General features: G+C 37.1%; 1 protein-coding gene across 3 annotated transcripts in view; it reads left to right on the top strand.

Annotated features, from left to right (window-relative positions):
* SMAD1 (SMAD family member 1) overlaps nucleotides 1–19,788 on the top strand; it is a 75,373-nt gene extending 55,585 nt beyond the window's left edge. For all 3 annotated transcript variants that reach the window (XM_011956967.1, XM_011956958.1, XM_011956953.1), the window contains 5 exons: nucleotides 565–822; nucleotides 3,351–3,467; nucleotides 7,506–7,727; nucleotides 14,419–14,675; nucleotides 18,411–19,788. In XM_011956967.1, the coding sequence (XP_011812357.1) occupies nucleotides 565–822; nucleotides 3,351–3,467; nucleotides 7,506–7,727; nucleotides 14,419–14,675; nucleotides 18,411–18,554 (998 nt within the window). In that variant the 3' untranslated portion in view covers nucleotides 18,555–19,788. The remainder of the gene's footprint in view (nucleotides 1–564; nucleotides 823–3,350; nucleotides 3,468–7,505; nucleotides 7,728–14,418; nucleotides 14,676–18,410) is intronic.
* Nucleotides 19,789–21,217: the final 1,429 nt, after the last annotated feature.

Genomic DNA, 21,217 nt, shown 5'->3' with positions numbered 1-21,217 from the left:
AAATTCTGTCCCACAAAACGCCTCGTATTTTGTATAATTATCTTCATGGCATTTGAGTTTTCTACAGTTCACTGATTTTACCTCTTCAGCTCTATTTATTCTGCTTTTTTTGTGTTAAAGTGAAACACTTGTGGTGAATAATTCTTATCATTCAATAAGCATTAACTCAAATGTGAAGTCTTACCAGCTGGGACTGTGAAGTATAAGTGTCAATGGTGATAAACAATTATGCTTTGGTTTTTAGTGAATGACAAAATTAAGAATGAGAGAACCTTAACATTTGTAACCTAAAAGATTGTATTTTGCCAACTTTCCTTGAGCAATTTGTGAATACTGCAAATCTCAGGCATAGGTCATCAGTGATTCTAAAGGGATTGTATTTGTTCCTGCATTTGTTCTTGAGGGTAAAATAGCTTTTCATATGAATTATGCTTTTGAGTTGGCAGCAGGGCATGGAACAGACAATTTGTTGTTGCTTACAGATTATGTTTTACTTTATTGTGATGTAATTATAGATCATCATTCTCATTTTTGTCCTTCTCTTTTTTCCCTTCCTTTTTCTAGTACTTCCTCCTGTGCTGGTTCCAAGACACAGCGAATATAATCCTCAGCACAGCCTCTTAGCTCAGTTCCGTAACTTAGGACAAAATGAGCCTCACATGCCACTCAACGCCACTTTTCCAGATTCTTTCCAGCAACCCAACAGCCACCCATTTCCTCACTCTCCCAATAGCAGTTACCCAAACTCTCCTGGGAGCAGCAGCAGCACCTACCCTCACTCTCCCACCAGCTCAGACCCAGGAAGTCCTTTCCAGATGCCAGGTAGGTTGGAATGTTCAGTGATGGATGTTCTGTGGTCACATCAGACAGTGTTATCACAGTGTCACGGAAAAACTGGGTCAACCTCCAGTGGAGGGAGGTTTTCAGTCCCGGTATACGACATAGTGCTCTCGCACTTTCAGGATACAACTTTTGGAGAAAGGAGACCTCATAGCCAAGTAAGCAAATGTCTTATTTTATTTGTCAGGCACAGATGCTTGAATAAGCTATATTTTTCCCTTGTTTTTTAAAAGGTTTTGAAACAGCTGCATCCTTCTGGGAGTGGCATAATTGTTACAGTCTTCACTCTTGATAAAAAGAAAAATAGTGTGTTACACACATTTGCTGTTATGAGAGCACAAGTTCAATTAGCATCGTTTTCATACATGGAAAAAACTCCTGTTGTAAGTGCAACCTCAGAAAAAGTATTTCCTGAGGGATGATCCCACCCCCCTACTTAATTAAATTCATTTAAATGATGATGTAATCCCAAGAAACATATACTTTAACAACAAAGGAATTACAACAGAAGTACTGGAAACCATCTGCTTGTTCAACTTAGCAAAGACAAAAAACAATTATCCTCTTTTTTTAGACGTAACTGATGGTGTAATGGTTATCAAAATATATGATTAATAAGGACATTATATATTTTGAAGTTACAGGTTAATGAGCAAGCATCTCCAAAAAAGAAAGAGTGCCAGATTTCTTGCCAGTAGACCTTAAGAAGGATACCCTAAACAAAAATATACTTAATATCTATTAATGTTTTCGGAAGGGAAATTGACTGGGCAAGTGTGTTTATTGGGCTGCTTGAAATATTTTTAAGTAAATTTGAATTCAGCATCAGAGCTAGGCCTTCAAAAATTGAAAAGTGGTCCACATTTATATTACTTCCTTTTATTTATGTATTTATTACTTTCTTTTATTTAAATCTTGTTTATTTCACATTACTTTGTCTGGTTTTCACTCCAAAGCTTTTTGGATGAGATTTGGGGGATAGACTAGTTTAAAAATTAAAGTAACTGGTGACTTCCTGTCTACCTCACTCCCTTCCTCCTCACCACTAACCTGTATGATGGGCAGGTTAGTGGTGAGGAGATACATTTCAGAAGACTTTTGAGCCATGACAGCAGCCCAGAGTGGCCCCAAGATTGAATTAAAGATTATTGCTTGAATTTACACTTTGTCCCTAGATGTCAGAGATTAAGGCACAGGCCAAGTAACGGAAATATGGAAAACAGGTGCAAGAGACGGGAGGAGGTGCTTGTAGGAATAGTAGAATAGTATCAAGACTTACCGGGTCCCTCTTGGTTGTGCTGATGCCACAGGTTGCCAGTGAAATTTTCACCAGCTTCTTGGCAGAAATTCATTGACTTGGGCTCAGAGGAGGCTCTTTGTCTTTGTTCCTGGCTTGAGATAAAGCCAAGTCAGGCTTACAGCTGCAGGGAAGAGGCTGAATTAAAAGAAGCTGGAGAAAGGGCAAAAGAGGCATCCAGAGAAGATCCCAGTGGTCCTGTCTCAGTACTATGAGTCGTTGCTTGTTAGCAGCTGGATGTGAAGTTACTGGGTTATGATTCAGCTGAAGAGTGAGTCTTGGAAATCGCTGGGGCTCTCTGAAGGAACAGCATGAGTTATGTGTATTTGACAGTTGCTCTGAGTGGTCTCGATTACTTATCCAAGCATTCGCGATTCCCTCAGGTAAAATTTTGTCTCCAAGACTATGTCACGTATGCTAGATGGGCTCATGATAACTAGTGAGGAACTTGCTTTTGGATGGAAAAGGATTATTTGTGAGAAGCCTGTACCCTTTGTTTTATATTAAGAAAATGCAAGACTTGCGTTAGTGTTCTTTGTTTAAAAAATCATGTTTGCCTCTTATTTACCAGAAGAAACATATATGTAAATTCTGAAATAGAAGATAGCTGTGACAGACTGATTCATTTTCTATTACTCTGTTGCTAGAGATTATAAGCTAGCGATCATTTAAATGGGTGGGGAGAATGTGGTCCTAACAGATTCCCTAAAGTCATGGAAAATTAACAGTTCAAATCAGTAGGCTATAATGAAACTCAGTTGGTAAATTTTCTACAAGTCTATAGATTAATGCAAAAGACCCTGAGGCTCCTTTTCTTAAGAAGTCCATTGAAGCTTTCAGAGGTTTTCCATCTACCAGTGAAACTGCAATGCAGAGGTTCTCTCAAAGCAGATTATATTAAAGTATGCTTAAAATACTCTTCTGATTGCTTTTAAACAGCATGATCCTGGATAGGCAAACAGCTTCTAGAACTGGCATATAGTATAATATTTTTCCTCCCACTGAATTTTGACAAAAATGTATATGATTGTGGCATGGTTAATACTTTTCAGAAATTGTACATCAAGGCCAGTGCCTGTAGCCTTTAGTCTTTTAATGGGGAGATTGAAATGGCAACTTGATCTCTTAAGAATTTCAGTACAGAAGAGGATATGTGTTTTGAGCGTGTATGTTTACTAAGAGTTAAGAAATAACTTCTTTAAAAACTTTGTAGCTGATACGCCCCCACCTGCTTACCTGCCTCCTGAAGACCCCATGACCCAGGATGGCTCTCAGCCGATGGACACAAACATGATGGCGCCTCCCCTGCCCTCAGAAATCAACAGAGGAGGTAAAACTAATTGCTACCTGTTCCCTTTCTTAGAGTCTAAAGTTTGTCCAGATGTTGCTTTCTCTCACAAATTGTTGTTCGTCTTTAAAAAGAGAGCTATTTGAGAAAAATAGAGCCCAATGATAAGAGAAGCTCAGTAGAATTCCTAGATAACAAGTAAATCTTTCATTTAAAGAACAAATACACTGACTTAACTAATGAAGACCTGAGAATAATTTTGCAGTTATCTGTTTAGATCTTTAATAATTAATCATTTTTAACTGATGATGAATTTTTTTTTTTTTTTTTTTTGAGATGGAGTTTTGCTCAGGTCGCTCAGGCTGGAGTGCAATGGCGCAATCTTGGCTCACTGCAACCTCCACCTCTGGGTTCAAGTGATTCTCCTGCCTCAGCCTCCTGAGTTGCTGGGATTACAGGCGCACACCACCACACCCGGCTAATTTTTGTATTTTTAGTAGAGATGGGGTTTCACCATGTTGGCCAGGCTGGTCATGAACTCCTGACCTCAGGTGATCCGCCCACCTTGGCCTCCCAAAGTGATGGGATTATAGGCATGAGCCACCAGACCCAGCCAAAAAGAGTATTTTTAAATGAACAAAATGGTATTTAGAAACCATAAGTATAACAGAACTAAAGTAGAGTTTTCACTGATGATTTCCAAAGTTGGAAGTTGGTATAACTGGGCTGTCCAAAAGCTTTCTTCTGTAATTAGGATAGATACTCATAAACCCCATCTATTTTTCAGGCCTTTTATGTGTGTAACTACAACTGGAACAAACTAATAGAATTTCTTTCTTGCTGTTTGTTTCTGACTTTGTTACTGAAAGAAATTGAGGCACAAGTTTTTCCCCTTCTCAGCCTGAAGAACTTGTAGGCAGAAATGAAAATTTCTTCCCCCTCCAGTAACGGGCGGGTCTTTGATTCCAGCACTGTATTGTCCTTAGCAGTGACCAGGTGGAGGACGCTGTCACTCTTCCAGCCTTGCATAGGCAGGTGGCATAGACTTAAGTGAGCAGAGAACTCAGGTAAATGAGTTTGGTAGACTCTCTGAGAATCTGTTAGAATCCACAGCCACACTGGCAGATAAAACTGTTTCTAAGTAACGTCTCATGAAGGAAAGTGCTTCGCTGCTGCACTCAACACATGGCATGGATCATGCATTTATATAATGTTTATGTAAATTGAAGTTAAAGTGCAGTTTGGTTACTAGGTATGTCTTATTTCATTCTTAGTGCTTTTTTATTAAAATAGGAGATACTTATTAAAATAGGAGTTGCTTATATTTTTAAGTACTTAAAATTGATTTTGTCTCTATAATACATTATACAGTGGTAACTGCCTGTCATTATACATTTATCCAAACCCATAGGATGTACACCACCATGAGTGAACCCTGATGTAAATTGTAGATTTCGGATGTAGGTCTGTAGGATGAATGTTGGTTCATCAGTTACAACAAATGTGCCACTCTGGTGGGGGATATTAATAATGGGGGAGGCTAGGAAGGTGTAGGGGTGGGGGACATATGGAAAATCACTCTATCATATACTCAATTTTGCTGTGAATGTAAAACTGCTCTAAACATTGATTTAAAAATTGGTGATGAAGGCTGGGTGTGGTGGCTCACGCCTGTAATCCCTAGCACTTTGGGAGGCTGAGGCAGGTGGATCACCTGAGGTCAGGAGTTTGAGACCAGCCTGGCCAACATGGTGAAACCCTATCTCTACTACAGATACAAAAATTAACTGGGTGTGGTGGTGGGTGCCTGTTGTTCTAGCTACTTGGGAGCCTGAGGCAGGGGAATCACTTGAACCCAGGAGGCAGAGGTTGCAGTGAGCTGAGATCACGCCATTGCACTCCAGCCTGGGCAACAAGAGCAAAACTCAGTCACCCCCCCCAAAAAAAAAAAAAAAAAAATTGGTGATGAACTCAAAGGACCTTTCTTGGATGTACAGTGTCATCATTTGGAATGTACACCGTTTTAATCAATATGATTTTTAAATCTTTTTTATTACCTCTGTGTTTTATGGTTCCTGATTATCTCTTAAACGTCTTATCAAACATAATTCTTTGTCAATGAACACTCTGGTTGGGGGAAGTAACCCTTATCTCACACATCTGTGGAATTTATATTTGGAGACCAGGATACCAGGGGAGAATCGGCACAGTACCACACTATTAGGAGCATGTGGACCCAGTAACTATTATTGCTAAACCCAAAATGTCTAATTTCAGGAAACAGATCTTTAAATTGCTTTAAGATTTTTTTCATTTAAATAGCTTTAAATTTTTTTTTTCCTTTATAGTCAGTCAGTATTTTCATGAGGAAGGAATGTTGGCCATTTTTTTTCTTCCCCGCCCTTTTTTTTTTTTTTTTTTTTTTTTTTACTTCTTTTTAACCTTTGGTGATTTTCCTAGAGCAGGGGTCAACAAACTACAGCCCACAGGCCAGTTCAGCCTGCTGTCTTTGTGAATAAAGCGTTATTGGGCCACAGCTGTATTCATTTATTACATATTGTCTATGACTGCTTCTGTGTTACAAGGGGAGAACTGGTGTGATAAAAGATTATACAGCCCACAAAATCTTTCTGGCCTTTCACAGAAAAAATTGATCAACCTCTGATCAACCTAGATGAATAGTATTTTGAAGTATCCTGATAGCTAATAAAAACCTTCTGTTAATAATGTTGCAGTCTGCTTTAAGATTTGGCACTGGTAAATCACTAAAGTTTTGCTCTTTGGATTATGGCAAATTGATGTGGTAGAGTTGCTTAGCAAGCAGGGAAGATAGTGTATGTTTTTAGCTAACTACTTATGTATATAAAGCAGCTAACTTACATGTGGGTTTTTTAATGAGTATTTTCTTTGGTTTTTTTTTTTTCTTGTGTGTGTGTGGTGTGTGTTGTTGTTTTTGTTTTTGTTTTTGTTTTTTTACCAATTTCTAAAAGTGCATTTTAGTATTTGTGGAATTTGATGTTAAGAACACAGAGGTGTTTCTCCCTTAGCAGTTGTAGTCTGGGCTTCTGATGTGGACTTTCTTTCTTTTCTTTCTCTTATTATTGTACACCCAAGACTTCATAAACTTCAGATCATTATATTATTGGTATGCTGGAAATACATGGTTTGTATTCCAGGAATCTCTAAAGCAGTGGTACTAGAGGTTTTACTACAGAAGGAATTCATTTTTAAAACCTTTTAGTTGCAAATGTTTAGAACCATGTTCTGTTTGGAGATTTGTTAGTCTTAAGAGATTTGACTTAACAAGCTGCATCCTGTCAGTAAAGTTGGGTAATTTCCATTGTTGGCCCATTCTGGGAATGGAGAGACAAAACACACCTGCTCTGCATGACTTAAAGCAAATATAAGGAAGTTAGCATGAAATCTGGATGAGAAAGATATGATTCATTCTGTAAGAATGGCCAGCTGGCAAGATTTCTTCCTGAGTTTGAGAACTGGAGCAACACTGTAGCTGTGATAGTTATTGGCAACTTAATATGAGGTAAAGTAACTTTTTATCAATAATTAGAAACTGATTTTCGTTGCTTTGAATAAGCATAGGCATACTTAGTCTTTGCCAAAAGTAATTCATTTTTATGCCAATACCTTTGGCATATTTCCTATCTTCCATTGTTCTCTTCCCACTTATTTTTTCACTTGTCATTTGTTGTGTTTCTTTAGATGGTGAGCCAAAGTCTATGGTAGGGGTGATTTCCATTTCTGCATATTACAAAGCAATTAGCATATTGTTAATATTCAACAAAAATTGTTGCTGTGCTTCCTTATCTGGTGTTTTGGTTATCTGATAGTAACTGGAGAAAATGGTTTTCCAATTTTCTCCAATTAGGAGAATAAGGAGAATGTCATATTTAGTTAAGAAGTACCTGCTTTAAACATCATAGAAAAACTGTATACATTATAATAGCAATTGCTTTTCCAATGTCTTCATTCCATGATCCTGAGCCAATTCAACCACACGGTTTCAGTTTTTGAGAGCCTGAGGCACCAACTTTGGTTGATATAACGTTTTCTTTCCTATAGATGTTCAGGCGGTTGCTTATGAGGAACCAAAACACTGGTGCTCTATTGTCTACTATGAGCTCAACAATCGTGTGGGTGAAGCGTTCCATGCCTCCTCCACAAGTGTGTTGGTGGATGGTTTCACTGATCCTTCCAACAATAAGAACCGTTTCTGCCTTGGGCTGCTCTCCAATGTTAACCGGAATTCCACTATTGAAAACACCAGGCGGCATATTGGAAAAGGTGAGTTTTTGCTTTAACCTCTTTCAGATGTTTATCTGTTGTGTCCCTGTTCCTCCAGAGCTGACTTAAAATCATTCCTGTAACAAACTAGTGTAGCAAAGACCAAGTCATTTCACTTGCTGCAGTTTGTAAATATTTTTCCAGTTTCTGCTATCGGGAAGCTCTTGCAGTCAGTGATTTTTGTGGTCAATCAACTGTCATAATATTGAAATTAATTACTTGAAATTATGATTTGCCATTTTAAGACACTATTCTGTATGATATTTTGCTACCGAATAAATTGGCTGTTAAAAAATGAATTACAACCTAAAATTAAAAGCAAATTAAAGTTAATTGCTTAATTGTATTTCAGATGAATACCATAACTCAGTAAATAGAAAAGAAAGAACTAGATTCTAGCACAAACATCGTGCAAGGTGGCACGATAGAACCCTGCAGTGAATGTACCTTCACAGGGACACCAGATTGAACAACTGTCCATATAAGAAACTGTCCATATAAGAACAACTGTCCATATCCTCAGCCTAGGCTGAGTGGAATAGATAGAGTAGGGGCAGGATTTCAAATAAATCCTGAATTCTTTTTAGTAAACTTGATTATTTCATAGCAGTATGAGTGAAACCATTCTGAAATTTTCATATGTAAAGATGAAACAAATGACTAAATGTGTGGATATTGTTGGGAGCCTGGGTTTCCACTGTGGAAGATAGACATATAAATGCAGAGGGGAGCAAAAAATAAACTCTATGAAGGAGAATAGAGGTATCAATGCAAAATTCTGATTTTAATAATACTTATGTGTATGTGTGTATGTATGTTTAAGTTCTCATGTATTACGTATGTGCATGTGTATGCGTCTGTATATGCGTTTTTACATGCGTATGGTTTCTGATCTGCCTGCTGAAAGGGCCCAGAAGCATACATATACCCAGTAGCAATAAGCATGTCTAGTGTTCAGATCATCATCACTAATACCATGTCCCACTAAAAGGAGCTAGGGCCCCTTGAAGAAATGGCTGACCCGTAGGCTGGGATAGGTAGGCACAGGAGGACCCTAGAGCATCTTGTGGCAGAAAGTAAAGAAATGCTTATGGAAATCATGGGGCATGCCTCAGGAGCCAACTCTCAGACAATTTGAGCCCCAAAATAATTACAGGATGAATTTTACTTCATTTTATTTATTTATTTATATTTTTTTGAAATGGAGTCTCCCCCTGTCACCCAGGCTGGAGTCCAGTGGTGTGATCTTGGCTCACTGCAACCTCCACCTCCCAGGTTCAAGTGATTCTTGTGTCTCAGCCTCCTCAGTAACTGGGAGATTACAGGTGTTCACCACCATGCTTGGCTAATTTTTGTATATTTAGTGGAGTCATTGAGTTTTACCTGGTTGGCTAGGCTGGTCTCGAACTCCTAACCTCAAATGATCAGCCTGCCTTGGCCTCCCAAAGTTCTGGAATTACAGGTTGTGAGCCACTGTGCCTGGCCTCAGTACGGCATTGAATTTTACACCATTGAAAAACAATATGAATTCATAAGTCCATACTCATAATAAATAGGTAAATAAGTGAATGGGGAAGGCTGGTTGACAAATACAGAGTGAGTGCTAAAGTTTGAATATCATCATTTTGCAACCATCGTAGTAAGGATCAGGCAAGACTCATCAATGGATGCTAAATATAAAGAAAATGTTTATGAGAATCAGTATATTTGCATGGTCTTAAGACTGTTTATCCTCAAACTGCCTTTTAGTATGAGGGAGAATAAAAAGCATTAACTAAACAGTGGAGAAAGTGTATCATTTGTATTTTAATTGTAATTGTATAATTGATGGATGCCCAGTTTTGACTGGGAGATCAAAATTATCATCACCAATGAGAGACAGATGGGTATCATATACCTCCAGATGTCATACCCTGAGAAGGCCATAACATCACCTACACAGGATTCCAGCTGATAATGCAAATCCGAATCTAATCCTGAGGAAATATCAGACAGACTCAAAACATTCTATTAAAAAGGGTGAAGAAAGGGGACTAATTTTTCCAAGAGGTCAGTGTCAAAAGACAAAGGTATGGAAATGTTCCAGATTAAAAATAGTTAAAGAGATATGACACCTGCATGCAATATCTAGCCCTGGATATGATCCTGTACTGAACAGGAGAAAAATATTAATATTGTAAAGGACATTATTGAGGTCAGCAGGCAAAACTGAAATATGAATGGTGGATTAGACCAATGTTAAATGTATTAGCATTGCCAACTATAGTATGGCTATATAAGAGACTATCACTATTCTTAGGAAATACTTAAGTATTTAAGGAAGTGGTTCAGGAAGAAATTAGTATGTAAAGATACCTGTCTACTCACCATCTATCTACCTAAAACCTGTGTTACAATACATACAGACAGACAGACACACACATGCATGGTGCGTGTGCAGCAGCAGTGGGGAGAGAGGGCCCAAGCGATCACGCAGATGGAGTAAATTGTCACAATAGATGCATCTGGATAATGGTTATATGGGTATTCTTTGTTCTGTTTTTCTTTGTTCCCTTTCAAACTTTTCTACAAATCTGAAATTATTTCCAGGGTAAAAGTATGAAACAGTGACCTGTGAAATTTAGAACAGTGGACCAGATTAAAAGGTTATTTATTAGATGCTTTAAAAGCACTCAAGATAAAGTGTAACATTTAATCCTGAGGGGAAGAAAACTCCAACTCTTAAATCAGGAATTGGTAGATACTTTCTTGTATAATTAAAGGAAAAAACTCTGACTATAAATTTAATAATGAAATGCTAGAACCTAGGTTCATAACATACATAGATATCTCTCTATGGTCTGGAAACCTCTGAAATTGTATATAAACAAAATTTTGCATACATTTGGGAGGAAAGGACATACTTTTCATTAAATTCTAAAGATGACTCTTATCCCAAAGTAACAAAAAAAAATTGTACTATGGGACATTTCCTCCTAAAACATTATTAAGAAAATAAGGATTCTTGGAATGCTGTTATTTAAAATTGTTCCAGATGCCCTGAATAGTGTACTCAAATATACAATTATAGATAATGGAAATAAGGCAAGATTATTATGTGTAGATGATATGTGTGATTGACAATATTCTCAGGATAGATTCTTGAAGTAAAATTAGTAGATCAAAATCTATTGATATATTTCACCCAATTACTTTCCAAAAAGTAATTCCAGCGCTTTGGGATGCTAAGGCAGGTGGATCAGTTGAGGTCAGGAGTTCGAGACCAGCCTGGGCAACATGGTGAAACCGGGTCTCTACTAAAAATACAGAAATTAGCCAGGTGTGGTGGCACATGCCTGTAATCCCAGCTACTCGGGAGGCAGAGGAAAAGTTATCACTTGAATTTGGGAGGCGGAGGTTGCCGTGAGCTGAGATCAAGTCACTGCTCTCTAGCCTGGGTGACAGAGGGAGACTGTCTCAAAATAAATAAATTAATTAAAATAAAATAAATAAATACATACATGCATACATAAAATGAATTTGCATTCATACCAGAAATATATGAGGGCCTTTCTCCCTTCATCCATGCCAGTATTATGGTTGGGCATTGTGCCTATTCAAATGATATGATTATTTATCTAGAAACTTCCAAAGAATCTATCTTTTAAAAATTATGTAAGTCATTTTCCTTTAATCTGGTAATAACCAGTTAGAAAATATAATGAAAGGGGAAATCCCCTTCCCAATAGCCACAGAAAACATCAGTTTCTTTGAAATAATCTGAACCTGCAATATGTGAGAATTACATGAAGAAACCAAATTTAACTGAGAGAGGGAAAATTTGAATAAATAGCCAGTCTGTGTTCCTTAAAGGGAAAGCTTAATATTGTGAGAACATTTTAAGCGTATTAATTCCATCTAATTTAATTTATAGGTTAAAACAACTCTTTTCAGAATCACAGTGTGATTTTTTTGAAAACTGGAAAATGTATTCTGAATATTACCTGGAAGAATAAGCAAGTAAGGCTAGCTAACTTTGTAAATGGAAAAATAAAGAAAAAAATTATTGGCATTAGGGTTAATAAAACATTGTAAAACTACAAGTAAACCAGTGTGTAGACCAAACGGTAGAATGAGTTAAACTCAGACTATTCTGTACATAAAGATATAATGTATGTTAAGTGAAGCATAGCAAATCAGTAGAGTCTTCTAATGGTTCTACAAAACCAAGTTAACTTTTGGGTGAGGCTGGGAAAGAGAAACCCTGACCTCATACTATATATGCAAACAGATTAATGAGTTGAATGTTTTTCAAAAGGCAAACAATTAAAAAGCTAGAAGAAAATATGCTTGATCAGAGAGGTAGAAATTTTCTAAGCATAAAAAGCAACAAAGGATTGTAAAAGGTTTGACTAAGAGATTGCAAACTTCTGTAGGTTAAAAATATGTCACAAATAAAAGACAAAGGACTAACAGGGAAACAAATAAGAAAGTATTTATATCCTTCTTACATGAACAGTTCATAAAAAAAATAAAAATAGGACCCCAGTGAGATAAATAGGTAAGAAGTATGAACAGTGAATTCACAAGAGAAACACAGATGGCTAATAAACTATGAGAGCATATTCAGCCTCACAGGCAAATTCAACAATTATTTGTCAACTATAAATTAGGGAAATTTTATTTTTGCTCTACACGCAGATTCAGTACTGGCACGGGTGAAATGAGAAAAGCATTCCTACACTGCTGGTGACAGTGTAAATTGATGCATTCTGGAAAGTCATTTGGCAGAGTTAATCAGCAGCCTTCGATCCAATAATTTAACTTCCAGGAATCTCTCCTAAGGATATTATCAAAAATTGTCCAGAGACATTTATCATGGCATTACTATAAAAGCAGAAAATTGCTATCAAGCCAGTGGTCCACTAATGGGAAAATCATTTTAAAAACACTCATACAATCATACAGATATTTTAAATGTTTGCAAAGACATTTTAATGATAGCCAAAACCAAATACAGTGTATCAAACTATTAATAATTATTGCCTCTGAGTCACTAAAAGAGTGATAATATTTTCTGCCTCTTTATATTTTGATTTACTTTCTGATTTTTCAGGATGAAAATTTGTCAGTTTTATCACGAAAAATTAGTAGCACACACACTCTTAAATTGTTTTCCCTACATCAGGCCAAACAAATGGGCTTCTGCTCCAGCAGCTATTTAATTGTTACAGAAATCCTCACTGTTGTGTATACATATAAACACAACATGTAACATTTTCTATGAGACACAGTATAGCCTTGACTAAGTCATACCAGAGTTACCTACATGGTGGATCATTTAAACCCACATGGGATCTAACGCTGCTGGGTGACCTATATAAAGTCATCTCCCACAGTGGTGTGGGGCTTTGTGAGAATGAGTTTTTTACCTCTACTTTACTTTTTTTAAAGGCAGGGTAAGACCAATTTCCTACACTTTAAGCATCCTGGGTCTCAAAGGAAGAAGTTAGGAGCAGGTGATAGTTTAGTGAGATCTAATTTTACATACACCGTATGACTTATCTAGTTTCATTTTCATGGTTTTTTTAACTGGTTCTTATATCTTACAGCTCTTGGCAATACTTCTTCCACCTGTGACTTTACAGTTCCTCTCTTCTCTTTCTCCTCTCTTCCCTTTCTAAAATTTTCCAAACATCTTAGCTGTACAATAAATGCAAGAGCGCTTTGTAGTAAATACATAGCATCCAGGTTTTATTATGTTGTATTTTTAGAGTGAAAATATACTTTCCATGTCTGGCCAAGTAGGACATTAATTACTTACCAAAATGAAATTGCTTCATTTTGTTGTTGTTGTTATTTGAGACAGGGTCTCACTCTGTCACCCAATCTGGAATGCAGTGGCTTGATCACAGCTCACTGCAGCCTTGACCTCCTTGCCTCAAGCAATCCTGCCACCTCAGCCTCTGTGTAACTGGGACTACAGGCGTGCACCACTATGCTAATTTTTTTCTTTTTTTTTTTTTTTTGTGGAGACAGGGTTTCGCCATGCTGCCCAGGCTGGTCTTGAACTCCTGAACTCAAGCAGTCTGTCCACCTTGGCTTCCCAAAGTGCTGAGATTACAGGCCGGAACCACTGTGCCTGGCCTATTAGTATTTTTTTAAACATTTTGTTATTTTCTAGAAACCTCCTAGATACTGTATTAACTAATATAGTTAACTAAGATTTTATCAGTCATACATCAGCCACCCCAATCTTTTGGCACCAGGGACCGATTTCATGGAAGACAGTTTTTCCACAGGGGATGGGGAAGGGATAGTTTCAGGATGAAACTGTTCCACTCAGATCATCAGGCATTAGATTCTCATAAGGAGCACGCAACCTAGATCCCTCACATGCACAGTTCACAATAGGGTTCATGCTTCTATGAGAATCTAATGCTGCCGCTGATCTGACAGGAGGGGGAGCTCAGGCTGTAATGCTTGCTCACTCACCTCCTGCTGTGTGGCCTGGTTTCCAACAGGCCACAGACTGATACAGGTCCATGGCCCCAGGGGTTGGGGACCCTGTTGTACAGGACTTAGAGAATAGCTATCTAACTAGCCAAAGTTTAAATCCATGTAAATTTAAGTTTCTGTGTTGAAGCTGCACAGGTGCCTTTGAGCTATAAAAATTAATAATAACTAAATTATATGCTTTGTCTTCCAATAGGAGTTCATCTTTATTATGTTGGAGGGGAGGTGTATGCCGAATGCCTTAGTGACAGTAGCATCTTTGTGCAAAGTCGGAACTGCAACTACCATCATGGATTTCATCCTACTACTGTTTGCAAGATCCCTAGTGGGTGTAGTCTGAAAATTTTTAACAACCAAGAATTTGCTCAGTTATTGGCACAGTCTGTGAACCATGGATTTGAGACAGTCTATGAGCTTACAAAAATGTGTACTATACGTATGAGCTTTGTGAAGGTAAGTGAGCTCTGACTCCTCCATTTAGGGTCTCACATACTTTTGCTGTGCTTTTTTTTTTGGCAATATGTGAATCTATATCCTCTTGATAATATGTTCATATTAGCTGACTTATTGTCTAGGCATTTTTAAACTGTAACGAGAGTGTCAATTATTAAGAAAATATCATAGGAACATAGGAGTACTTGTATTAAATATCAATAGCTGTGGGTTTTAATAGCCTTTTCCTTATTCACATAGCACCACTTTAGCTATTGTATTACCAGTAGAATATGTTATGTTACATATTTAAAATATAATTTAAATACATGGTTGTTTTACAAGATCAGTTGAGTAAACATCTTCCTTACTTTTTGTTCTTTGTTTTTAGTACTTTTATGATGGTAATGCTTGTTTTTGTTTCAACAGTAAGGAAGTGATCTTTTTGTAAAACTTAAAGTTCATCACATTGGAAATTGTGTTTGGTCAGGTTTTTTTAGTGGTTTCAGTAAGCCTCATGATTTTCTTACAATTCAAAAGTTAATAAGGCCCTTGCCCAAGATAAATAGATGCCTTAGCTCAAAGATTGCATTGTAAGGTTTGATGAGGGAGAAGGTTAAACACATTGCTCATAATAATTGATCTTTTTGCTGTCTCATCTTCTGCCTTTGAGAAATAAAAATTTTTAGGATGCCATTGAAATCTAAAAAACCTTAAACGTCCGATTAGATTTCATGAGTCAGTGACTTATTCTAGTAACTGACCTGTCTCTGAATTCTCAAAAATAAGTTTCATCCTCTTGTACTTTGAGAAACAGAACTAATTATATATTTGAGTGAGGCAATTACCTTTTATGTCTTCTGTTCAGAAGCTCACCAAACTTGTTGTTAAACCTGTTTTGTAATGTATTTATTACTGAGGATAATTTTGGAGCCTTACTTGTTAATCATCCCTTAGATCAAAGATATCTTTTCCTGAATATAATTACTTTTCCTGCTTATTTAAAGCATCTTAGATTTTCAATGTGTTCCCTTAGTGTTTGTTTTTGTTTGTTTGCTTGCTTGCTTCCTTTTTGCAGTGTACTTCAACAGTTATTTGTAGCTGAGTCTGGTACCTTGTTAGTATTAAGAAAATTTTTTTACCCTTTAAAGAGGTTGACCTATATGCTATGTACATATGGGGCTACAAAGGCCTATCTTATTCATTATTGACATGTGCTGTTTAATTTTTGACTTAGCATTTGGCTCAAATGGTTTTTAAAATAAGAACAGTGACCTGCCAGAAGTGTTTTCGTTTATTGTTTTTATTGTTATGGAGGAAAGAACAACTCTTGAGAGTCGAGGTGCAGTTTCCAGTTTTTTCTGCCATTTTAACTGTGTGATTAAGGCACAGATTTCTTCTCTGGTTCTCATGTTTATTATCTTTGAAATGGGGGTGGATGGAGTTGAGAACTGTGGTAATTATTATTAAGGTCCCTCAGTGAGTCTATTATTGAAGGACCACTCTAGGAGAATTTATGACTTTAATGTTCCAATTAGCTTCCTGCTCAAACTCATTTTTATTGTTTATCCAATCAATGTTCATTATTTTACTTTTGTACAGTTTTAATAATTTACTTTTACACAAGTAAAAACAACCTTTACACTAATAAAAGTATTTATAATGCAAAGTTATGCATTCAAAATTTATTAGATTTTATTCGTTCAGCAGATATTTTAGCGCTGTTTCAGAGAGGTAATACAAAGATGAAAAAGCACCTAAAGTCTCTATCATCAAGATCCTTATGCTCTAGTATATCTTTAATTATAATCTGATAAGCACTAGAATGGAGAGTTATACAAGATATAATGAACTTAGCCTGGAAGTTGGATTTAGAGAGCTGAAGGTAAATAATATTTTAAAATCCTGCTGAATGTTAAAGAGAAGCTGTTTATCATATATTAGCAACAAAAAATGTGCACACAGTTTTTACAGAACTGTTCTTTATTATATGGACTGCATACTTTATCCTCTCCCATTCAACATTTTAAAGAAATTATAAGAGAACATTTTACTAACAATAGCCAATCTTGTGCTGTTTTTAAAATGATCATTTTTGGATGATAACATAAAACATATTTTATAAATTGTTTGTACTTTAAACTCTATGTCTGAAAAGTCCAAGCCAGCTCAGCTGAACACATATTTGTAGAGCTTCCGCTTTCTGTCATTATGCTATATATTGGAGGTAAAGATAAATTCCTGCCTTCAAAGATGTTGATATCTGATGGAGGAAACCTGCACATAAGCCTGTAAATTAAATTTAGGAGTTTGTTTATATTTACAAATGCATGAGTGTACATACATCTGTATAGTTACATATATCTATATAGATGTAGTTTATACAAGTTTTGATGTTCGGATATATTTCCTTTTCTTTCTTTCTTTTTTTTTTTTTTTTAAGACAGAGTCTTGCTCTGTCGCCCAGGCTGGAGTGCAATGGTATGATCTCGGCTCACTACAACCTCTGCCTCCCAGGTTCAAGCAATTCTCCTGCCTCAGGCTCCCGAGTAACTGGGATTACAGGCGTGTGCCACAGCACCCGGCTAATTTCTGTATTTTTAGTAGAGTCAGAGTTTCGCCATGTTGGCCAGGCTGGTCTCAAACTCCTGATCTCAAGTGATCCACCTGCCTGAGATAGAGTCTTGCTCTGTCACCCAGGCCGGAGTGCAGTGGTGTGATCTTGACTCACGGTAACCTCCGCCTCCTGGATTCAAGTGATTCTCATGCCTAAGCTTCCCAAGTAGCGGGGATTACAGGGATACACCACCACACCTGGCTACTTTTTATATTTTTAGTAGAGATGGGGTTTTACCATGTTGGCCAGGCTGGTCTGGAGCTCCCGACCTCAGGTGATGTGCCCATCTCGGACTCCCAAAGTGCTGGGATTACAGGTGTGAGCCACTGCGCCTGGTCCCAGATCTATTTCTTAAAACTGCTGGATTAGATAGGTAGCAGAAATAAATAGAACCCAACCTTCTCTGATACTCCTCATGAAACAGTGACTAAAGGATTAATCATTGTCCATCCCCACCAATGAGTTTTTGGTCTTTGCAGTAGCAGTTACTTTTCTCTTTTTCATAGAGACTTTATTCTGTGGAACTCTACTGTCTTCGTGCAGTAGTTCTGACAAGCTACCTTCTTGTACAAATGAATGATAGAATGTATTGATTCATGGCAATGGCTAGGTGTCAATAATAACTTTTTGGATACTTGAATGTACTCCTGCCCGTTTTGCTTAGAGATTGAAAGATCAAGAGCTGTGTGTTGATAGGAGGCTGATTCAGTGGCCGAATAAGGAAGAAATTGTAATGTCAGTCTGTCTAGCATAGCTTTTTTGTTTTATTTTCTTGATAAAATGAGAATTTAATAATAGCTATTACATTACTATCAGAAATGGGCAATTAAAATAAAAGTTTTAAAGTGCCTTTATTAAGACAACTTTATAATGTATTTTAAAACCTTCATTCCTCAAGACCAGTATTCTTATTGGAATCCATGGATTCTGCCTGGAGAGCTAACATCGGTCCCTTGAAATTGCTTGCCAAATTGTGTGTGTGTTTGTACATGTGTGTTTTTTTCTCCCCGGCGGCGGGGGGGCAGGGAGGAAAGATGCATAGCTTTAATCAGAGTCTTGGTTGTGTGAACCCTTCTTACTTAATAAGTTTAACCACTGAGTTAAAACAAGTTAAATGACCTCCAGTATGTTTTTCCTAGGGCTGGGGAGCAGAATACCACCGCCAGGATGTTACTAGCACCCCCTGCTGGATTGAGATACATCTGCACGGCCCCCTCCAGTGGCTGGATAAAGTTCTTACTCAAATGGGTTCACCTCATAATCCTATTTCATCTGTGTCTTAAATGGCCCCAGGCATCTGCCTCTTGAAAACTATTGAGCCTTGCATGTACTTGAAGGATGGATGAGTCAGACACGATTGAGAACTGACAAAGGAGCCTTGATAATACTTGACCTCTGTGACCAACTGTGGGATTCAGAAATTTAAACAACAAAACAAAACAAAAAAAACCACCTTGGTAACATACTGTTGATATCAAGAACCTGTTTAGTTTACATCGTAACATTCTATTGTAAAATCAAACTAAAATGCAGACTTTTAGCAGGACTTTGTGTATAGTTAAAGGAGAAATGGCCAAGCCAGGGACAAATTGTCTATTAGAAAATGGTCCTAAGAGATTCTTTGGTGTTTGGCACTTTAAGGTCATCATTGGGCAGAAGTTTAGCATTAGTAGTTGTTCTGAAACGTGTTTTATCAGGTTTAGAGCCCGTGTTGAGTCTTCTTTTCATGGGTTTTCATAATATTTTAAAACTATTTGTTTAGCGATGGTTTTGTTTGTTTTAAGTAAAGGTTAGTCTTGATGATATACATAATAATCTTTCTAAAATTGTATACTGACCTTACTTGCTGTCAGAATAATGCTAGGCATATGCTCTTTGCTAAATATGTATGTACAGAGTATTTGGAAGTTAAGAATTGATTAGACTAATGAATTTAGGAGTATTTGAGGTGGGTGGGGGGAAGAGGGAAATGACAACTGCAAATGTAGACTATACTGTAAAAATTCAGTTTGTTGCTTTAAAGAAGCAAACTGATATCTGAATTTTGCTGTGTTTCCATTTTTTAGAGATTTTTATCATTTTTTTTCTCTCTCTTTTGGCATTCTTTTATCTCATGCTCTTCAAAAGGCAGTTCTGCAGCTGGTTAATTCATGTAACTGTGAGAACAAATGAATAATTCCTGCTATTCTGAAATTGCCTACATGTTTCAATACCAGTTATATGGAGTGCTTGAATTTAATAAGCAGTTTTTACGGAGTTTACAGTACAGAAATAGGCTTTAATTTTCAAGTGAATTTTTTGCCAAACTTAGTAACTCTGTTAAATATTTGGAGGATTTAAAGAACATCCCAGTTTGAATTCATTTCAAACTTTTTAAATTTTTTTGTACTATGTTTGGTTTTATTTTTCTTCTGTTAATTTTTTGTATTCACTTATGCTCTCGTACATTGAGTACTTTTATTCCAAAACTAGTGGGTTTTCTCTACTGGAAATTTTCAATAAACCTGTCACTGCTTACTTTGATTAAAAATTTGTCATTTCCTTTGTTCACCTACTAGATTTTAGGATCAGTAAAGTTTGCTACCCTTCTGAGAGTTTTTTTCTTAAATATCCTCCACCAAACATGAGTGAAATTACTATTTCAGAGACTGGACACAGCAGCATGAAGAGACTGGAGCCAATTTCAATCACAAAACACAGGACATGTACACCTTTAAAAATTGAGAAAAACTACAAAAATCTTACGTGTATAAACTTTTTAATTTTAGAAATTACAGCAGCAGCACTTGTTGGTTAGTACCAGGCAGTCAACCAAAGCAACAATTTCTAAACTTCAGATGAAGATACAAGCATGACTGTGGGAGGAGGTAATAAGGGGGGGGATGAGAACTCACAGTGCAGCAGAAGATGACTACCTTTGCAGTCTGTTTAAGGCTGGGATGATCCCAACACTACCCATTCCCCCACAAAAAAGTTTCCCAATGAGGGACACAGATTGAAGGACATTTAGATTATTTCCTGCCCCAATAGATGCCATTCTTTCTCCTTTACATTTTTGTGTATCTTTTCTGGAGTGTGTTTATGAGACCTGAAGTTTAAGGGCCCTCCCTTTTTAAACCTGGTTTGAAAGAAAAGAATGCCTTGCTTTTTCACCCCCAAAATACAACATTTATTCCCTAAACTATGACCAAGCAAAAATTTCTACTGCTGCTTTTTGTGTCCAAAAAACATCATGATATAAGTAGAGAAATCCCTGGACAGACAGTCCTACATTGTAACACAAATTCACGCACATCTTTGCTGGGTCACTTAACTTCTGTGAATCTCTGTTTCTTCATTTGTCAAGTGGAAATAATATAGTTGTGCCTTGTCACAAAATTGAGGTGCAGATGCCTTAAAAACGCATCTGCCATGCAAGTGTGGGGATCGGTTGAACTCTCCCATACGCTCTATTTTCCACTTACCTAAGTCATTTCAAGCACAGGCAATCTAGATAATAGTGATTGGTGAGATAAAATCAAAGTTGATATTAAAACTATTAGGCTTAACAATGAAGTAAAGAGATAAAGAGCTCAGGCTAGGATTCCTCATCCTTTTCCTAGTGAAAAGCCATTTTTGAGTTCCCATGGTTGCCTGGGGGGACAGTTATGCAAGTTGTTAGTTGGGTGTAGCAATGCTGGTAGCCAGCTTGAAGTTCTATCAGATAAAACATCAGGATCATCCCGTAGATTGAAATCTCCTGGTTGGGGACCTGTGGAGTTTGCAGCATGGTGCATAAGTAGGTCCTTCATGGTTAAGTGCAACTCTATTTTTGGTGAAATCTTAGGAAGACCATTGTCACCAGCCATAGGAGGCTATAAGTCTCTTGGAAAGGTTTAATTAAAGGAATGGAAAAACTCAACTATTAGAAGTGGAGGGCCCTAGAGCTCTTGCGTCATTCTTCATT

This window comes from Colobus angolensis, unplaced genomic scaffold (genome assembly GCF_000951035.1).
Source record: "Colobus angolensis palliatus isolate OR3802 unplaced genomic scaffold, Cang.pa_1.0 Scaffold111, whole genome shotgun sequence".
NCBI classification, from domain to species: Eukaryota; Metazoa; Chordata; class Mammalia; order Primates; family Cercopithecidae; genus Colobus; species Colobus angolensis.
Note: the sequence above shows the minus strand (reverse complement) of the source record. Positions and strands in the feature narration are given on the sequence as shown.